The sequence below is a fragment of the Passer domesticus genome, chromosome 7 (genome assembly GCF_036417665.1).
Source record: "Passer domesticus isolate bPasDom1 chromosome 7, bPasDom1.hap1, whole genome shotgun sequence".
NCBI classification, from domain to species: domain Eukaryota; kingdom Metazoa; phylum Chordata; class Aves; order Passeriformes; family Passeridae; genus Passer; species Passer domesticus.
In genome coordinates, this window is record NC_087480.1 from 157,021 (window position 1) to 171,896 (window position 14,876).

Genomic DNA, 14,876 nt, shown 5'->3' on the forward strand with positions numbered 1-14,876 from the left:
AGGAAAGATGATTTGAAAGTTCTCCTTGCAGACACCATCTAATTACAAACACTTCCAACACACGAAAGAGTATATCCTGCTAAATAAGGAGACAAGTCTTAATTACCTTTAGGCTAGTACTGCCCTTAAAAACAGCCCTTTCTTGCATTCCACACAGAGCTCACTGAGTACGCTTGGCATATTTCAAATAGGAAGGGGACCGTCCTCTCTCACAGCCCTGGATGCTTGCAGCTTCTCCTCCTCTTGAACAGGCACACCAGAGCAGCACCAAAGTCCAACATAGTACAACAGTACGAAGGCTGCTCTTTGTTGAAAATATGTTTTCAGATTGACTCAGCTACTCAATACTGCATGTTTTACCCTAAAGATATTTAATCCATGCTTAGCATGGGGACAGTTTGCTGTCATTACAAATATTTAAACCTGCAGCTCCATTGCTTTCATCGCATCTACTGCTCTGCACATTCCAGGGACATACACACCTACCTTGGGCTGTTTCTGAGTTGATCTATCACCTGCACTCACGTGGGTTTGCTCCTTTGGACCCATCCCCTCTGCCAGCAGGTGCATGGAACCAGGTTTCCTGCCCTGCAGTTACAGGCAGTGCCATGCAAGCATAGCCTTCAGCCCTAAGCAGCAATATTCCCATCTCCACGGAAAGGGAGACGGTAACAGAGAGCCCGGGCGTGCGCTGACCCCAGTGGCAGCTGCTGCAGCATGGGACATCACAGTTGCACAAGAGCAAAGTGAACAGCCAGTCTGGGTTGTTTGCATGCATCTCTCTGGTGTGTCATTTTTTCATCCATATCCTTTTCCTTCCACTTCAGTAATTCCAGAAAAATAAAGTTCTACCTTGAATTAACACATTTTTTTCCTAAGGAGCCAAGTAGTAAAATACATCCCAAATCCTTCAATGCAGAGGATAATGCTGTAAGGTCAGAGTCATCAGGCTGACAAAGTCCAGATGAAAATGGTAGGAAGAAAGATATGCAAAAAATTCTAGCACAAAAGCAAGTAATAACACTTAGAACTTCTTCATGGGGAAATTTTCTGGAACAGCCACTGTGGAACAATGGCTATGTGGGGTCAGCTACTGTAATGTAAACATACTCTGCAGCTCGTTCCAGAATAAATTCCTCATACAGAAAAGTCCTGATTTATGAGCTAAAGTTTACTTTTTCCAGCACAATCCACTGATAATTCCATTCACAGCTAAAAGACAAGCTGCAGCTAGAAGATAAATAGAGGCAGAAAAGGCTTTTTCACTTCTAACATATGGAAGATCAGATGGATATAACTAAAATCCGATTTAAATCTACAACTGTCATCTGAGGATCTCCATTGAAACGCTGTTCTGACTTCCCGAATCACAGACTGCAGCTCCCCTCGGTAAAACACTGGCTGTTTCCGTCAAGCATCGCACCGGGCAAGAGAAGCTCTGCACTGCCGCACCGCCAGCCTCCGCCACAGGCAGCGAGGGGATGAGCAGGAGCCGGTGCCCCGGGACCAGAGCACCCGCCTCAGCGGGAAGGACGAGGAGACCCAAACCCGGGTGCGGCTAGCAAGCTATCAGCACCCAAAATCCCAGTTCCGCGACGGGAAGCACAGAAAAGTTGGGGAAAGCCGGGTTGTGTTTCGAGTCCGAGCTGTCCACAGTCGGATAAGCCCCAGCTGGGCGCCAAGCCCGAAGCCCGGAGCGGCCGCGACCCCTCCAAACCCGAGGACAGGGGCAAGCACCGCCCGTCCCCCGGCGATGCTGACCCGGCTGCTGCCGCTGGACCTGCCTCTGCCTCCAGCGGGAGCAGCGATGCGGCCGCAGCTCCGCCAGCACCGGCGAGACAGAGCTGCCCCGGGCAGCGCCCGGAGCACAAGCACCGCTCCGGGTGCTCTGCTCGGGTGCCGCGCTGCCGCCACCCCCTCCAGCGGGGACAGCCGCGGGAGCTGCCCGGAGCCACCAGCCGAGCGGCTGGCACAGCCGCGGGGACGCGCTCGGTACTCACGGCGGCGGGCGGGCGGGCGCGCAGCCCCGGGGCATGGCGGCAGCGCGGGCGGTGCTGCGGAGCGGCCGCTGCGGCTCTGACCCGGAGCCGGATCGCGGCGCGGAGAAGGGAAGAGAAGGGAAGGGGAAGTGACAGGCGGTGCCGCCGCCCCGCTCCGCCCCGCCGCTCGCTGCGGGACGCGGCCGTGCGGCCGCAGCTCCCTCCGCCGGCCGCGGGCCGGAGGCACCGGGAGACCGCCGGAAGAGCGAGAAGCGGATGGCAAAGAGCAAAAGAGATGGGAAAGGGAAGAAGAGAAAGGCCGGAGGTGGGGGGAGGGAGGAGGAGAGAAAGGGAAAGGGGACGGGGAAAAGTAAATCAGGGCGGGGAAGGGAAAAGGGGAGAGGGAAAGGGAAAAAGTGAATTAGGAGAGAGGGAAAGGAGAAGGAGAAGAAGATGGAGATAAAATAAAGGGGGAAAAAAGAAGGAAAAGAAAAATTTTAAAGGACAGGAAAGGAATACTCACACTATTGGCACAGTAATTGCATCAGGTTTGCACTACTGTGAAGAGAAACACTGCAGAAGGGCCCATAGATGGAGCACAGTTCAGTAGAGGCAGTGAGACATGTCCTCTATTGCCTGTGCCCATTTGTTTGGGGAACATTCTCCTACAGGGAACAGGAAAATCCCGAGATACTTCAGCACACCAGCAGGTTGCAGTGTAGACAGGGAATGGAGCATTGCACTGATATCCAGGGTGAAGCCCAGCTGTCCCAGCCCCATGCAGGGACAGACCACACACCTGGAGCCAGGGGTCTCTGGTACACTGGATCCTCTAACTGCAGACAGACCCATTCTCCAGTGCTTGTGCTGGTTGGTGCTGGGCAGGAGCTCTTGCTTCTGATGTTATCCATCTAGAGAGGTAATGTCACTTTGGAGTGAAGCCAAAGTAGAGCAGGTTTTGGGAGTGCATGGATGGGGAGCTAAAAGGGTGATGATTTCTCACCTGCTCTCCCACGCCTTCAATCCAAGTAGTTTGTTGGAGGTTGCAGGCACCTCCAACAGCACAAATAACCTCTGTGCTGCCTGTGATGGTAATTACCTTCTGCATATTCTATGATTGTTCTGGACAGCCAGGTTTAATCCAGCTATTGATTTATCTTGCATATACTGTTCTTAGTTCACAAAATTCAGACCTTGCCTGAAGTTTTGTAGTTAATAACAATAAAATGCGGCTGCTGAATGAAGGTCCTGTGCTTCTTTACTAGCAAATGATGCTTAGCTATTGATCTGCTGTTGTTATATGCACACTGGTGTCAAGAGCAAAAGCAAAGTTCTCATTTTTGTCCTTAAGAACAAGCAAGACCAGGAGCCTTCTATGATTTTTTCTCTTTAGTCATGATCTCCTCCCTGACTCTTCTACACTAGACTGCACCTGGCCATCAGGACAGAACTCTTTGTTGTCCACTTTCCACCTCAACCCACCAGCATCCAGCTGGCATTGCTTTAGCAGTGCTCACTCACTGGACCAGTTCTTGGGTCAGATACACAGCTCAGATGTTGAAGCCACACTGTAAATGGAGCACATTCAGGATTTCTGCACTGTTCCTCAGTCCAAACCATGAAAGAATCCTCTAAGGACACCTAAGCTCCAATGAAGTGCCCGTGTCTTTTGCCTAGTTCTTTGTCTCAGCAGAGCTGGTTGACTGATATTCTTATAACCTGGATCAAATTCTAGCACTGAAAAGCTGTTGGAAAGTTTTTGACACAGTGTCATTATATCACCTCATTAAAACACTTGACTAGTTAGAAGGATGGGGTGATTCCCCTGCTTGCCATCTCTTTTAGGACTAACACACATGAAACAGCAAAAGAATTCAGGCTTCAGTCCTGGGCTGAAGCTAAGGAACAGTTTTGTTATTTATACTCTGCCATGAGGTGGATTCTTCCAGCTTACACCTCCAGCCTATAGAATGGCTTCATCTTAATGGAGCCAGCTCATAGCAGGAAGGTCAGAGTGTCCTTCTACCCCTATGTCCAAATGTTTCACTGTGCCTGTAAAACAAGAGATGTTGCTGTTTGCCTCACTGTGTCTTTCTTCCACTTCCTGAGTTACCAGGACAACAAAGGGTAGGAGGGAAGTGCATATGCGTAGCTCTGAAAGAGTAACCTCTATGCATTCCCTCCTACTGGGAAAGACTGGCAAGCAGTGTATGTTCAGTGGGAGGTGGGACTTGAGTTTCCACCAAAAGCTGCTGGAAACCCTACCTTCCACACTGACCACTTTTCCTGCACGCTGGCAATGTCCAGTGAAGTGGTGTATTACATGGCAGCTGCACAAACACCCATGACAAAAGCAAATGGAAAGCAGAGTATAAGGAAGCCAAGGGATGCCAGGATGGCATGCTGATGTCATGTTTGAGATTCCCTGGGATGAGGCCCTTTTGTACAAGTCAGCATCCAGGAAATAAGTTGTGAACTCTCATTTTCCTCAGAATATCCTCTTTTGTTCACATCTGCAACAGGACCAGAATATTTGACCTTAACATAGCCTTGTCAGTCTCAAGACAAAAGTGGCTCAGGTCCAGCCCTAGGGTATTTCTTCATATCTAAAAAATTAGTTCACTGAGGCATTATGAGAAGGGCAGAATTTGAGAGAACCATCGGGGTTTGATTTTCATATCCATGGGGTGGGTAAGCAGCAGGATGGCTGTGACAGAATTAAAACATACTAAGCCCAGACCTTTCATGATGTTACCCTTTCCTCAGGCTACATTGCTGAGGCAGAACAGAATGCTATTCTGTGCTCATCTTCCTTTTATCTAAAACCTGATCACTGCAACTTGAATGCTGATAGATCTTGGAAGCAGAAGGTTCTCTGCCTGTTCAGATGCTCCAGACATACTTCCAGAGTAAATGTGATGCAGTAAATCCTCTCCTAAAGGGCAATGGCCCTTTCCAAGGCAAACTAGGGATCAGGCTTGAGGGAGGATCACCCGTAGGAATGCTGCTTAGAGTCTCCTTGTCAAGATGTTCCAAACAGAGCAGCTTTTAGAAGGAACAGATGGCAGAGGCTTTGCTTGAGAGGACTCAGAAAAGCTGGCAACATGGGAGAAGAGTCGGAAGGAAGCATAAGCACTCTGCCTGTGCCATGTCTTGCCCACCATCTCAGCTGTCTTACCTTGAGCCCTCTTCTGCATGAGGCTACAAAGAAGAGCTAGGAAGAAGCAAAATTCATGTCTTGGTGTTCTAGTATGACAATATTTTAGAAAATAAACAAATAAACAAGATGAAATTGTTGTCATTTCACTGCAAAATTTAAACTTGAGCTAGAGAGGTTTGAGTTTTTATCCAGCTTTTGAAGTCTCCTCTCACAACAAACAGGAGAGGCACACACGAGCATAAGGGAAGCTACTGAAGGCTCAGAATATTTCAAAGTGGGTTATAAATCAGAAGAAAAAAGAAGCCAGAAATCTTGAATTCATTAAAGCCAAGGACAAAAAGGCACATGGAGAATCAGAGGAACACCTAGAGATGGACACACCATGTTGCCTGTTCTGAGTATCTGAAAATTGTGGAATGTGACTGCAACATTGCAGATGAGCTTCAAAGCTATGAGATGGCACTGCACAACAGGTGAGGACTGTTCCCCTATCCTACCTTTTAGCTGTTTAAGATTCCCATTTTTAAAAATACCTTCCACTACAACCACTTTATTATTAGTTTGCAAATAGAAAAATAAACTCTCAGAAAAATGGAGGAAATCACATGGTCAGTACCAGAAGACTGGCAACGAGTGATTTCTGAAGCAATAGGCCTTCAGGGATTATCCATCTCTCTCTCTCTATATATATATATATGCTCTTAAAACTGTGCTGCTGCAGCAGGCTCCAAGGAATGCATCACTGGGCAACAAAAGACCAGGGAGACAGTTCTGGAATGAGTACATTTTCATGCTGCTTAGCTAAAAAGCTCTAAAGAGAAGGGCCCTTTTCTTGTTTAGACCCTCAAAGGAAAAAATGCAGGAGCAGAGCTACTGTGGGTTGGACTTATTTCACTGTGGTGCATGAATATTCTGTATAATGCCCAAGGATTCTGTCCCTGTTTCTGGGAGACTTGTCTTCAGATTTTTTTCTACAATCTTGAGCATATTTCAAACAAGATAGTTACACGTTTCTTTTTTTTTTTTACTGTAGGAATTTAAGTGTGACACAAAAGTCTTTAGATAGTAACAAATTTGATGGCAAAATTAATAGAACTGTGAAGTGATTCATTTAGACCCTGATCTTGCAAATATGAGCTATGGTTAAGCATAAGAATCTACACAGATAGGATCAGGAACAGCCACAAGAAAGGTATCTTTTTTTTTGTGTGTGTGTGTGTGTAAGGAACAATTTAATATGTGTGTGCCAGAATCTTACACAATATTTGCAGGGGATGAAAAAATACTGCAGTATTAAGAATACTTCACCTTCCCATTAAAGCAGGGCTAAAACATGCAATTCCTTCTAATAATGAAAAAAAAAGAATTATGAACAGGTCCAGGTTGAAATCTGTTTAGACAGATTTCCTGTTATTGCTGCATGCTTTGTCTCAAAAGATGAGAATCTGTTAAGCTCACAGTTAATACACTGTGTCCAAATTACCCAGACTGAACATTAAATCATCCATGCTCTGATTTATGCTGTTAATACAAAAGATGATGAATTGATACCAACTTTTTCCCTCTGATATCTGGCTTCCTTTGAGAAGGCTGATCAAGCTGGCAAGTTACAATAAAAGAAAGGATCTAGAGTTGACTTACCTCCACTTTCAGAAGTGCGCAGCCTTTCAAGAACTCTTGAATATTACTGATGCAATCAGCTTCATTTTTAGGCTCCAGGCAATACTAAAGAAAGAAAATCCACTGATCTCATTGCATTGCCTGTACTGAGAAGGCCTGCATGAATATTGACATGTGCCTTTTATACTGAATTAGGGAAGCTTCTTCAGGGGGCGGGTGGGGGTGGCAGGCAAGCTGTTGAAGCAGGAAGAAAGCCACTGGAGGAAGTGATGCACACATAGAAACTGTCAGCATCTTGTTTTGAATGCCAGCATATGACAGTGCCCTAACTGACAGTGGGAAATTGATGACCTTTAACAACATGCTGCCCCAAACCACCACAAGAAAGAAAAAGATAAGAAGCTAGCAAAACTGATTTCTGCATAATGAAAGGCTCCTTTTTAATGGGGTGGAGAACCTGTTGTGTAGCTTTTTCAAAAACTTCTCTTCTGTGTTGCCAGTTCCTATCTCTCATTAGGCTCCTTCCCTTTTCTTTCTCCTTCAGATTCTTATCACACTTCTGGACTGTGAATACATGCCTTGTCGAACTATAACAGGAGGCATTCACATGGCTTCAGTACCAAGAGATTTGCTGGTCTTGGGACAGACCAAATGGCACAGATGCAAGCGTTATTTGCTTATTCCTGTTCCAATCTGCTTCTCCAGTGCATTTCCTGACTAACAAAGCATTCTGCAGTAAGAGTTCTGAAAGAGTGAATATATTTACAGTTGCAATTAATTATGTTGATGTAAATACTGACACACTGCAAATCCTTCTATTTAAAATCAAGATATTCTCATCTCTGGCAGGCCAGGTATTTCCTGCCACTGACTGAACATGGATGAGTCAACTGCAACCTTGCAGGCTTTTTTCTGGATGTAGAAACAAAATCAAAGAACCAAAGCTACAGTCATACTTGGCTCTCAATTAGAAACTTAAATGTAAAACACCTCTCTCTGAAGCTCCTTGCTCCTCTCACCAGAGTAACTAAGCCTCAGAATGCCCAGGGCAGGGTTTCATTGAGCGGGGCTCTGTCTCAATGTAGCAAAATACAGAGACCATTACCTTTTCTGCAGATCCCGGAAGAAGCCGATTAATGAGTTTACAAAGCACAGTTCCATCTTTCAGAGAAGTTTTCAGGAACCCCTCCGGATCATCCACTATTTTCTTAGGGGAATTTAAGACTCCTAGTGAAATAAGCCATGTTACAATCTGTTCTTCTGGATTCATGGTGGAGAGCTCTGCCGCCAGCGCTGTTCTTCTGTACAACAGCGTGCTGGAACCCACATCCGTGATTACACCTTCCTGCTGCAGCTCAAATGTGAAACTACTGTTTTTTTTTTGGTTTTGGCTGGTACAGAAACCAAATCTTCGGAACTAAAAGAAGTTACTCTAAGGTACAAAACTGTTGTCAAAATAAAAGATTCTAGCACTCAGCAGGAGACAGGGAAAGCAAATTGTTAACTACATTCGCAAAATGACTGAAAAGGCAAGTGTTTTATATTGTTATTACACCAAAAATATCTCACATAGGGACTTCCTCCTTGTGGCAGCTGGCACCCTATCACCTAGTAAATGTGGTCTGAACTTAAGGTTATCACCCAAAGAAATAAATTTCTTAATACTGTAAATAATGGTTTATTTCCAGTGTTAAAACAGAATTCACAATGGTGATGTTTTGGAGGAATGTAGGACTAACACGAGATTTTCAACTTCACGCGGCAAACCTTTATTAAAATTACCTTTTACAGTAGTTTTCTATTTTCTATTGTCTGATTTTTGAAAATAAATTGCAATCATGCACTTTACGCATGAATAATCTCTTCAACTGCTGTGTAGAAGTTCATATATAATCCAACATGATTATTTAGAAGATGATAATCTCTCAAAACAATTATCTGGATAACTTCAAACAGGTCAGGAATTTAAGTCATCCAAAGCTGAGAACAAAATTCCCAACTATTTTGCTTGTCTTATTAAGATGTCCCTTTCTACCACCAGTTCAGGATCCACTGAAGGTATTTTTCCACCCTGCCCAGGACAGTATTAACCATCACTACTTATTACAGCAAGTCAGAAAAGTCCAGTCATCTTTGCAACTGTCCTTTCACCAGAACAGATGGAAAATGAAGCAATTCTGTTGCGGATGAAGCTGGAACATCATGGCTTCAAGAATCCAACAGGAACAAAGTATCCTAGAGACCAGAATTTCTTGGTTACAATGTTCTGAGCCAATTCCTACCCTGTTACTTAAAGCAGCATTCAAGAACTCAGTGTTACCAAACTAGTGATTTAAAGGGTTGGGGAAAACAGAGCACCAGAGCAATAAACTGTACACAGTAAGTGTACATAGTTTTGCCTCCACTTTGCAAGTCTTATGACTGGTACTGGGACCTACCTATGGACCAATTTTAAGAGCCACCAGTAAATAAGAACTGTCTGTTCAGGGTTAGACACAATTCTGACTTTTTCAGGACTTTGGGATGAGTTCCAGGTCTCTGTAGTGTGGGACTACTCGTAACACACGGCTGCAGGCACTGTGAATAAAGTGGGCTACAGCTCAATCACAGCTCACTGCTCTTTGGTGAGGCACAAACTTGTGTGCAAAATATTTCAAAATTATGATTAATTGGCAATTGTTTTGGGGTTTATTTCCAGTTGTCATGAGCACTACTGCTTTGCAAAAGGAAATACATACAGTATCCATAATTTCATAATTCTTTTTTTTTTAAATCTGCAGGTAGCAAAGACAACTACTAATTCTCATTTATCAATGGGGACATGCATTTGGATAGAAGACACCTCAGTCACCTCATCAGAACACAGCAGTTTCTGATGTAAAGAGAAATACTTCCAACACTGGGAGAACTGCACACCTGCTTCATTGAAGTCAGTGTTACAGACCTGAACACCAAAGTACTTCACCACTCCCTCCTCTACAGGAAACCTTTGGTATAGATAGAGGGGTTTAGTTTTATGATTATTTCACATGCAGCTGCTGCAGCCAAGCAGATATTAATGTCTGCAACTACAATTAAATGAAAATACTTCCCACATCTTGAATACTTACCAATTGCTTGAAAGACCTGCAGATACAAGTCCAAAAATTTATGGAGTTTTTGATTAGCCACTTCAAATCCCAACCTCACATCCTTTAGAGAACTTTCCAAATACTTTCCAGCTTGTTTACTCACTTCCACACCAGAATTAATTCTGTGGCAAACCCAAGGTATGAAGGTAGAGCCACTAAGGAAGGAACATTGTCTGGTCTGGTCTTTGGAAAGGCTTCACCTTTGTCTATTTGCTGATAGCAAAAAATCAAGTGAATCACAGATCATCTCTTGCAGAGTCAACTTAGTTAAAAAAAAACTTATTTACAGCCTGATTTATACCAGTGATGAGTAAATAGCATAGCATTATTTTAAAAGGGGGTGACTTTCCTTTACCCAACAACCAAGTGACTCTGGCAGCATACACATCAGAACAGCACAGGGGCAGGAGCAAGGTAAGACGAGCAGTCTCATATTCAGAAACCATTTTTGAGTGGTTCTTCTAGAAGTCACACATGCTTAAGTAATACACTCTTTTTCCAGCAGAGGGAAAATACTCAACCACAAAGAACAGCACTGGAGTATTTGTCTGCTGCAGAATCTACTGATACATTTCAACTGGTAGCTTTCAACGGCAAAGTTTGACTCTGTGCATGAGCTAATACTGTAGATCAGGGTACATTCTCATTAATTAGGATTTTAGGCAGGCACTGATCATACAGTAGCTGCCATTTTGGGCATTACACTTGAGGAACGATGATCCAGTTCAGCCTGAACAGCAGCGCTCAACACTCTAAGTTAATGCTGAAAAAGGAGTCCAAGAATACAGAATGTTACTACTCCTTGCAGAAGAGATACTGAGATCACTTTGTAACAATAACCTTCCAAAATGTAACACTAGTAATCCTGACCACCATCCAAGCATCTCCGAGAATATGTTTTTCTTTTAAATTAGATAATAAAACCCCAAATCCATAATTCTTGACAACAGTAAATTTATTTGGCCTGGGAAATATTGCAATTCTACCAATCTGCTACACAGATTTACTCTAGAATCTGCAGCCCATAACTGAGGTTTGAAGTGATATCCTCACTGCAAATGTAGTTTTAATCTCGAGACAAGGTATGCATGCTTTTTCTTCTTTAGCTACTCATTATGAACTGAGGGTTGTTTAAATGAGATCAGTTTACGTCTATCACAGAAGTCAGTATAAATTTTATTATCCATGACTGTTTATGAGTTTTCTACATGAAATACCAATGCCTGAGGATTCCTCTCGCATACACTGGCCCATCAACACGTATGTAAGAGAAAAATGCAACAAAATCAAGACAAAGTTTTGAACGAAGCACCGACTCCCAAGAGATGTACTACACTGTCCAGTGTACATACAGGAACACTAATTATTCTGGCCATTCATCACTAACATTGTCTCAATACACCAACACTCCCCTCCTCTCATCCAGAAGGCTAGGACAAAACTGTAAATGTAATATAGCACAACTTTCCATGGTTCCTTGGTGAAGTCCTCTGTATTCAGGCGGACTAAGACTCACTTCTGTGTAACTTGCTCTTTTTATCAGCATAAATGGCAAGCACATGTAAAAGGCAACCCAAGTATTTCGCTGCTGTAGAATGTGTGTGCAATGAGCAACGAACCAGCTCACCCTGGACTGCTGGAAGGTGTGAGCTATGGCAGACAGCGGTTGGCTTCCACCAGAAATTTTATGTATGTCCAAGAGATCCGTAGTGCTACTTTCAAAGGCAACTCCTGAATGTTTACACATGGTGGGCAACACTACACTCAAAAGCCAGGCTGTATCAGTTGTGACTTGTTATCCTTTGATTTTCCAATGCACATCCACTGCTGCATGGCCACCTTCTGGTCACCAGAACTGGAAAAAGGAAATGCAAGTTAGTACCCTCTCAGAAGCCAAGAGACAAACATACTAGATTATCTATGAATTCATTTTATATATAAAGTTAATACATTTGGATTTTATTTGATCTGTTCCAACAGTAGGAAAGCACATCAACAGCTAAACACAATAATTAAAATGTCCCGAGGATAACTTGTATTAATGCACGCTGCTTGTGTAACACCATCTCCAGGGCAGGTACTAAGTACTGCAATTCCTGGGTGAATTCCCCCTTCAAATTCTACTCACCACAAAATTCCACCAGCTCTTGATAATCTCAGCATGCTACTCAGGAGTTCTGTAATACACTGCTATACATACTGGTATTAATCTGTAAGTAATAATGTGCTATAAATAAAACTTGTAATCAAGGAAGGTATACAGCTGGCAATTTCATTTGCCAGCTTTTCCACAGGGCTATTATTACCTTCCTTGCCACAGGTTAAGACCTATTTACTGCTCCCTTAACATTGGTACCATGCCTGTTTAGAAGCTGAATAGAAGGCTGATACAGGGCGCTTTTGTCTCTAACACCTGTATTTATTACAACACGATCACAACAGATTTACTAAACTGAAAAAAAAGCATCTATTTTTTTTTTAAAGGGAAGCTTTTCACTTGTCAAGAGTAATTAAGCTTCAACTTCCCAACTAACAGAGAGAGCTGAGGTGCACACACATGAAGTTTAAAACATTCTGACACAACCTATATGATGATTTGTCAGTATCTTTTGAAGTCTCCTAGAACGCTTCATTAAAGACAGCATTTCATCTCTTCATTAGAGAATTTAAGACCTACATCTGGATCAAACTATACATTTAAAAACTGACCCCTGGTGGTTTTTTGCAGGTGGGTGGGGAAATGAAGGGGAAATGCTACTTTTAGACCTATTTCCCTAATCCACTTTAGTGGCATACTAGTGACTAGTGATTTTTGAATGAAAAAGGTTCAATGTGCTTAACCTTCAGAAACACCTATTGTGAAGTGTCCTTTCAGTAAGACTCTAATTTAAATATTTCAACAGTCACATCTTAAAAGGAAAACAAAGACAAGGACAGCATTTGCTGGTTGAAATTTTATCAAGCATCAGACAAATTAAAAGCTGGTAGGGCAGTAGCAAGAGCAGCAATTTATCAGGAGTATTTATAAAACATTAATAGCATATTCTGACAAGGGCATTGCAGTTATTGAGTTGCTGTTACTGACACTCTATGAGAATGATTTGTTAACCCAACAGAGGCTACAAACATGACACAGTATACAACAGAACCTATCCTTCCCACAGGATAGGATTCCCTGGTAACAGTGACCAGCTGTCAGATAAACCAACCACACAAAATACAGATTTTTCTTTTTTACTATTTTGAAGTTGGTTCTTGAAAGTAGAATTTAAAACTAACAGCAAAATAGGTTCTTACATTTACAGACTCAATAAAAAAATTACATAAGAGAGTACACATGCTTCTTTACATAAATGCTTCTCTCGGAAAAGACAGCTGTCCTTTTCCTTTAATCTGCACTAGATTTTATCAAATTCTGCACACACTCTAAGTTACTTCCATATTTTTACTAGCAATTATTTAGTAGAGAAATTTTATTTTCCAGAAAGCTAGATTAGCATGTCAGCCACTACCACTTTTTTCTTCTGTTTTCAGAGAAACAGGAGCAAGTCACACTTTCACATAAAATCCAAAACCAGCTGCTCTTGAATTGTCTTGAAAAATTATTTTAATAGGGTAGGCTTTAGAGCCATGAAACACAGCTGTTTTACAGTCTTAAACCATTCTGGAGGTACCTGAAGTCTGCAGCATAATCCCAGGACCTCGGCAGAGATCAATTCCTAATCGAAGATTATACTCACTCTAATTGCTAATCCTACACATTTAATGAGACTGATTAAATGTCTATACTAACATTTATTATTCCAACTCTGATTTTTATGGTCTGCTCTTATAAAAATTCATATTCAGCACTTTCTGCCATATGACCTGAAGTGCAGTTGTAAACATGTTTTTCTTTAGCTGTACCCAAACTAACCCTGTTTTTGCAGACAACTAGTGTCTTGCTGCTATTCCTAATGTGCTTGGTTTACAAAGCCTTCTTAAGCCTCCTCCTCCAAAATTTAAACAGCAGTCAAAAACAACGCTTAGCCAGGAAAAACATCCATTCAAACCTACGAACACAGTGACAAGGGAACTTCCTTGCAGCTATTAACACTGCTCATGTCATATTTACCTCATGTATTGGTACAGGCACCATGTCTGCCGTCAACAGATGAACCAGCACTATTTTCAGCGGTATCTTCCAGAAGTTATCCCCCTGCAATTAAGAGAAGATACAACAAATTGAGAAAAATATGTTTTACAGCACAAGCTTACCTTCAGTAATTGCCCCCATTTCAAAACAATGGCACGTCTGGTTTGCAGATTATTCGGTTGTAAGCTTTTACTACTTCTTTAAATGGTGGAGGATTCACTGGCTTGGAATGGACTGGAATGGCTTAGAGAAAAGTTGCATGGCTTATGGATTCTCATTCCTTTTCAATGGTGCACTGCCATGTTAAATCCATAAGTTGAACGACAAAATTTACTGAGGACTAAACAGTAGTACAAAGGTTTTGGCTTTGTGGTTTGTTTTTTTTTTTTTAGTTGGAAGTCTTCGTATTTACTATATTCAAGAGTATCTTTTGAACTTCATGGCTTCACCCAAGTTTTAACAACTTGCCACAGGCCCTGCCACATGCATCCCTAGGTATCCCTACAACGCAGTGTCAAACTGAACAGTCAGGCATCCAACTAAATTTCAAGTCTGCTTTTCTTGCTTCCAACTCCCAATAGCTGAGCTGATATTTCTCACTCTAAACAAATTCCTGATTTCACATGGCTTAAATTTTGTTAATATGCTGCATATGCAGCCTCTTTAAGCATCTTCACTGAGAGACACTGGTCACAAAATACCCCCTCCCCACCCTACATAGCAATACTGCGTCTACAGTGTGCTGCATTACAGCTTTAGTTTCAAAGCTGGTGCCATAAATGCTTTTATCCAAGGATTGTTGAATTTGCAGAATTTTTAATGTATTGGGGATTTTTTTTTTCTTTAATCTA

General features: G+C 42.6%; 1 protein-coding gene across 3 annotated transcripts in view; it reads right to left on the bottom strand.

Moving 5' to 3' along the window:
- The window catches only part of ARHGEF6 (Rac/Cdc42 guanine nucleotide exchange factor 6), a 36,736-nt gene extending 28,680 nt beyond the window's left edge, over positions 1-8,056 (bottom strand). Inside the window, exons 1-2 of one of the 3 annotated variants that reach the window (XM_064426410.1) lie at positions 7,865-8,056; positions 6,781-6,864 (exon numbers count right to left, since the gene is read on the bottom strand). In XM_064426410.1, coding sequence (XP_064282480.1) covers positions 6,781-6,864; positions 7,865-8,029 — 249 coding nt within the window. In that variant the 5' untranslated portion in view covers positions 8,030-8,056. Of the gene's footprint in view, positions 1-2,000; positions 2,252-6,780; positions 6,865-7,864 lie in introns of those variants that run through there. The other 2 variants (XM_064426409.1, XM_064426411.1) reach the window with 2 other exon arrangements.
- Between the last annotated feature and the right edge of the window lie 6,820 nt (positions 8,057-14,876).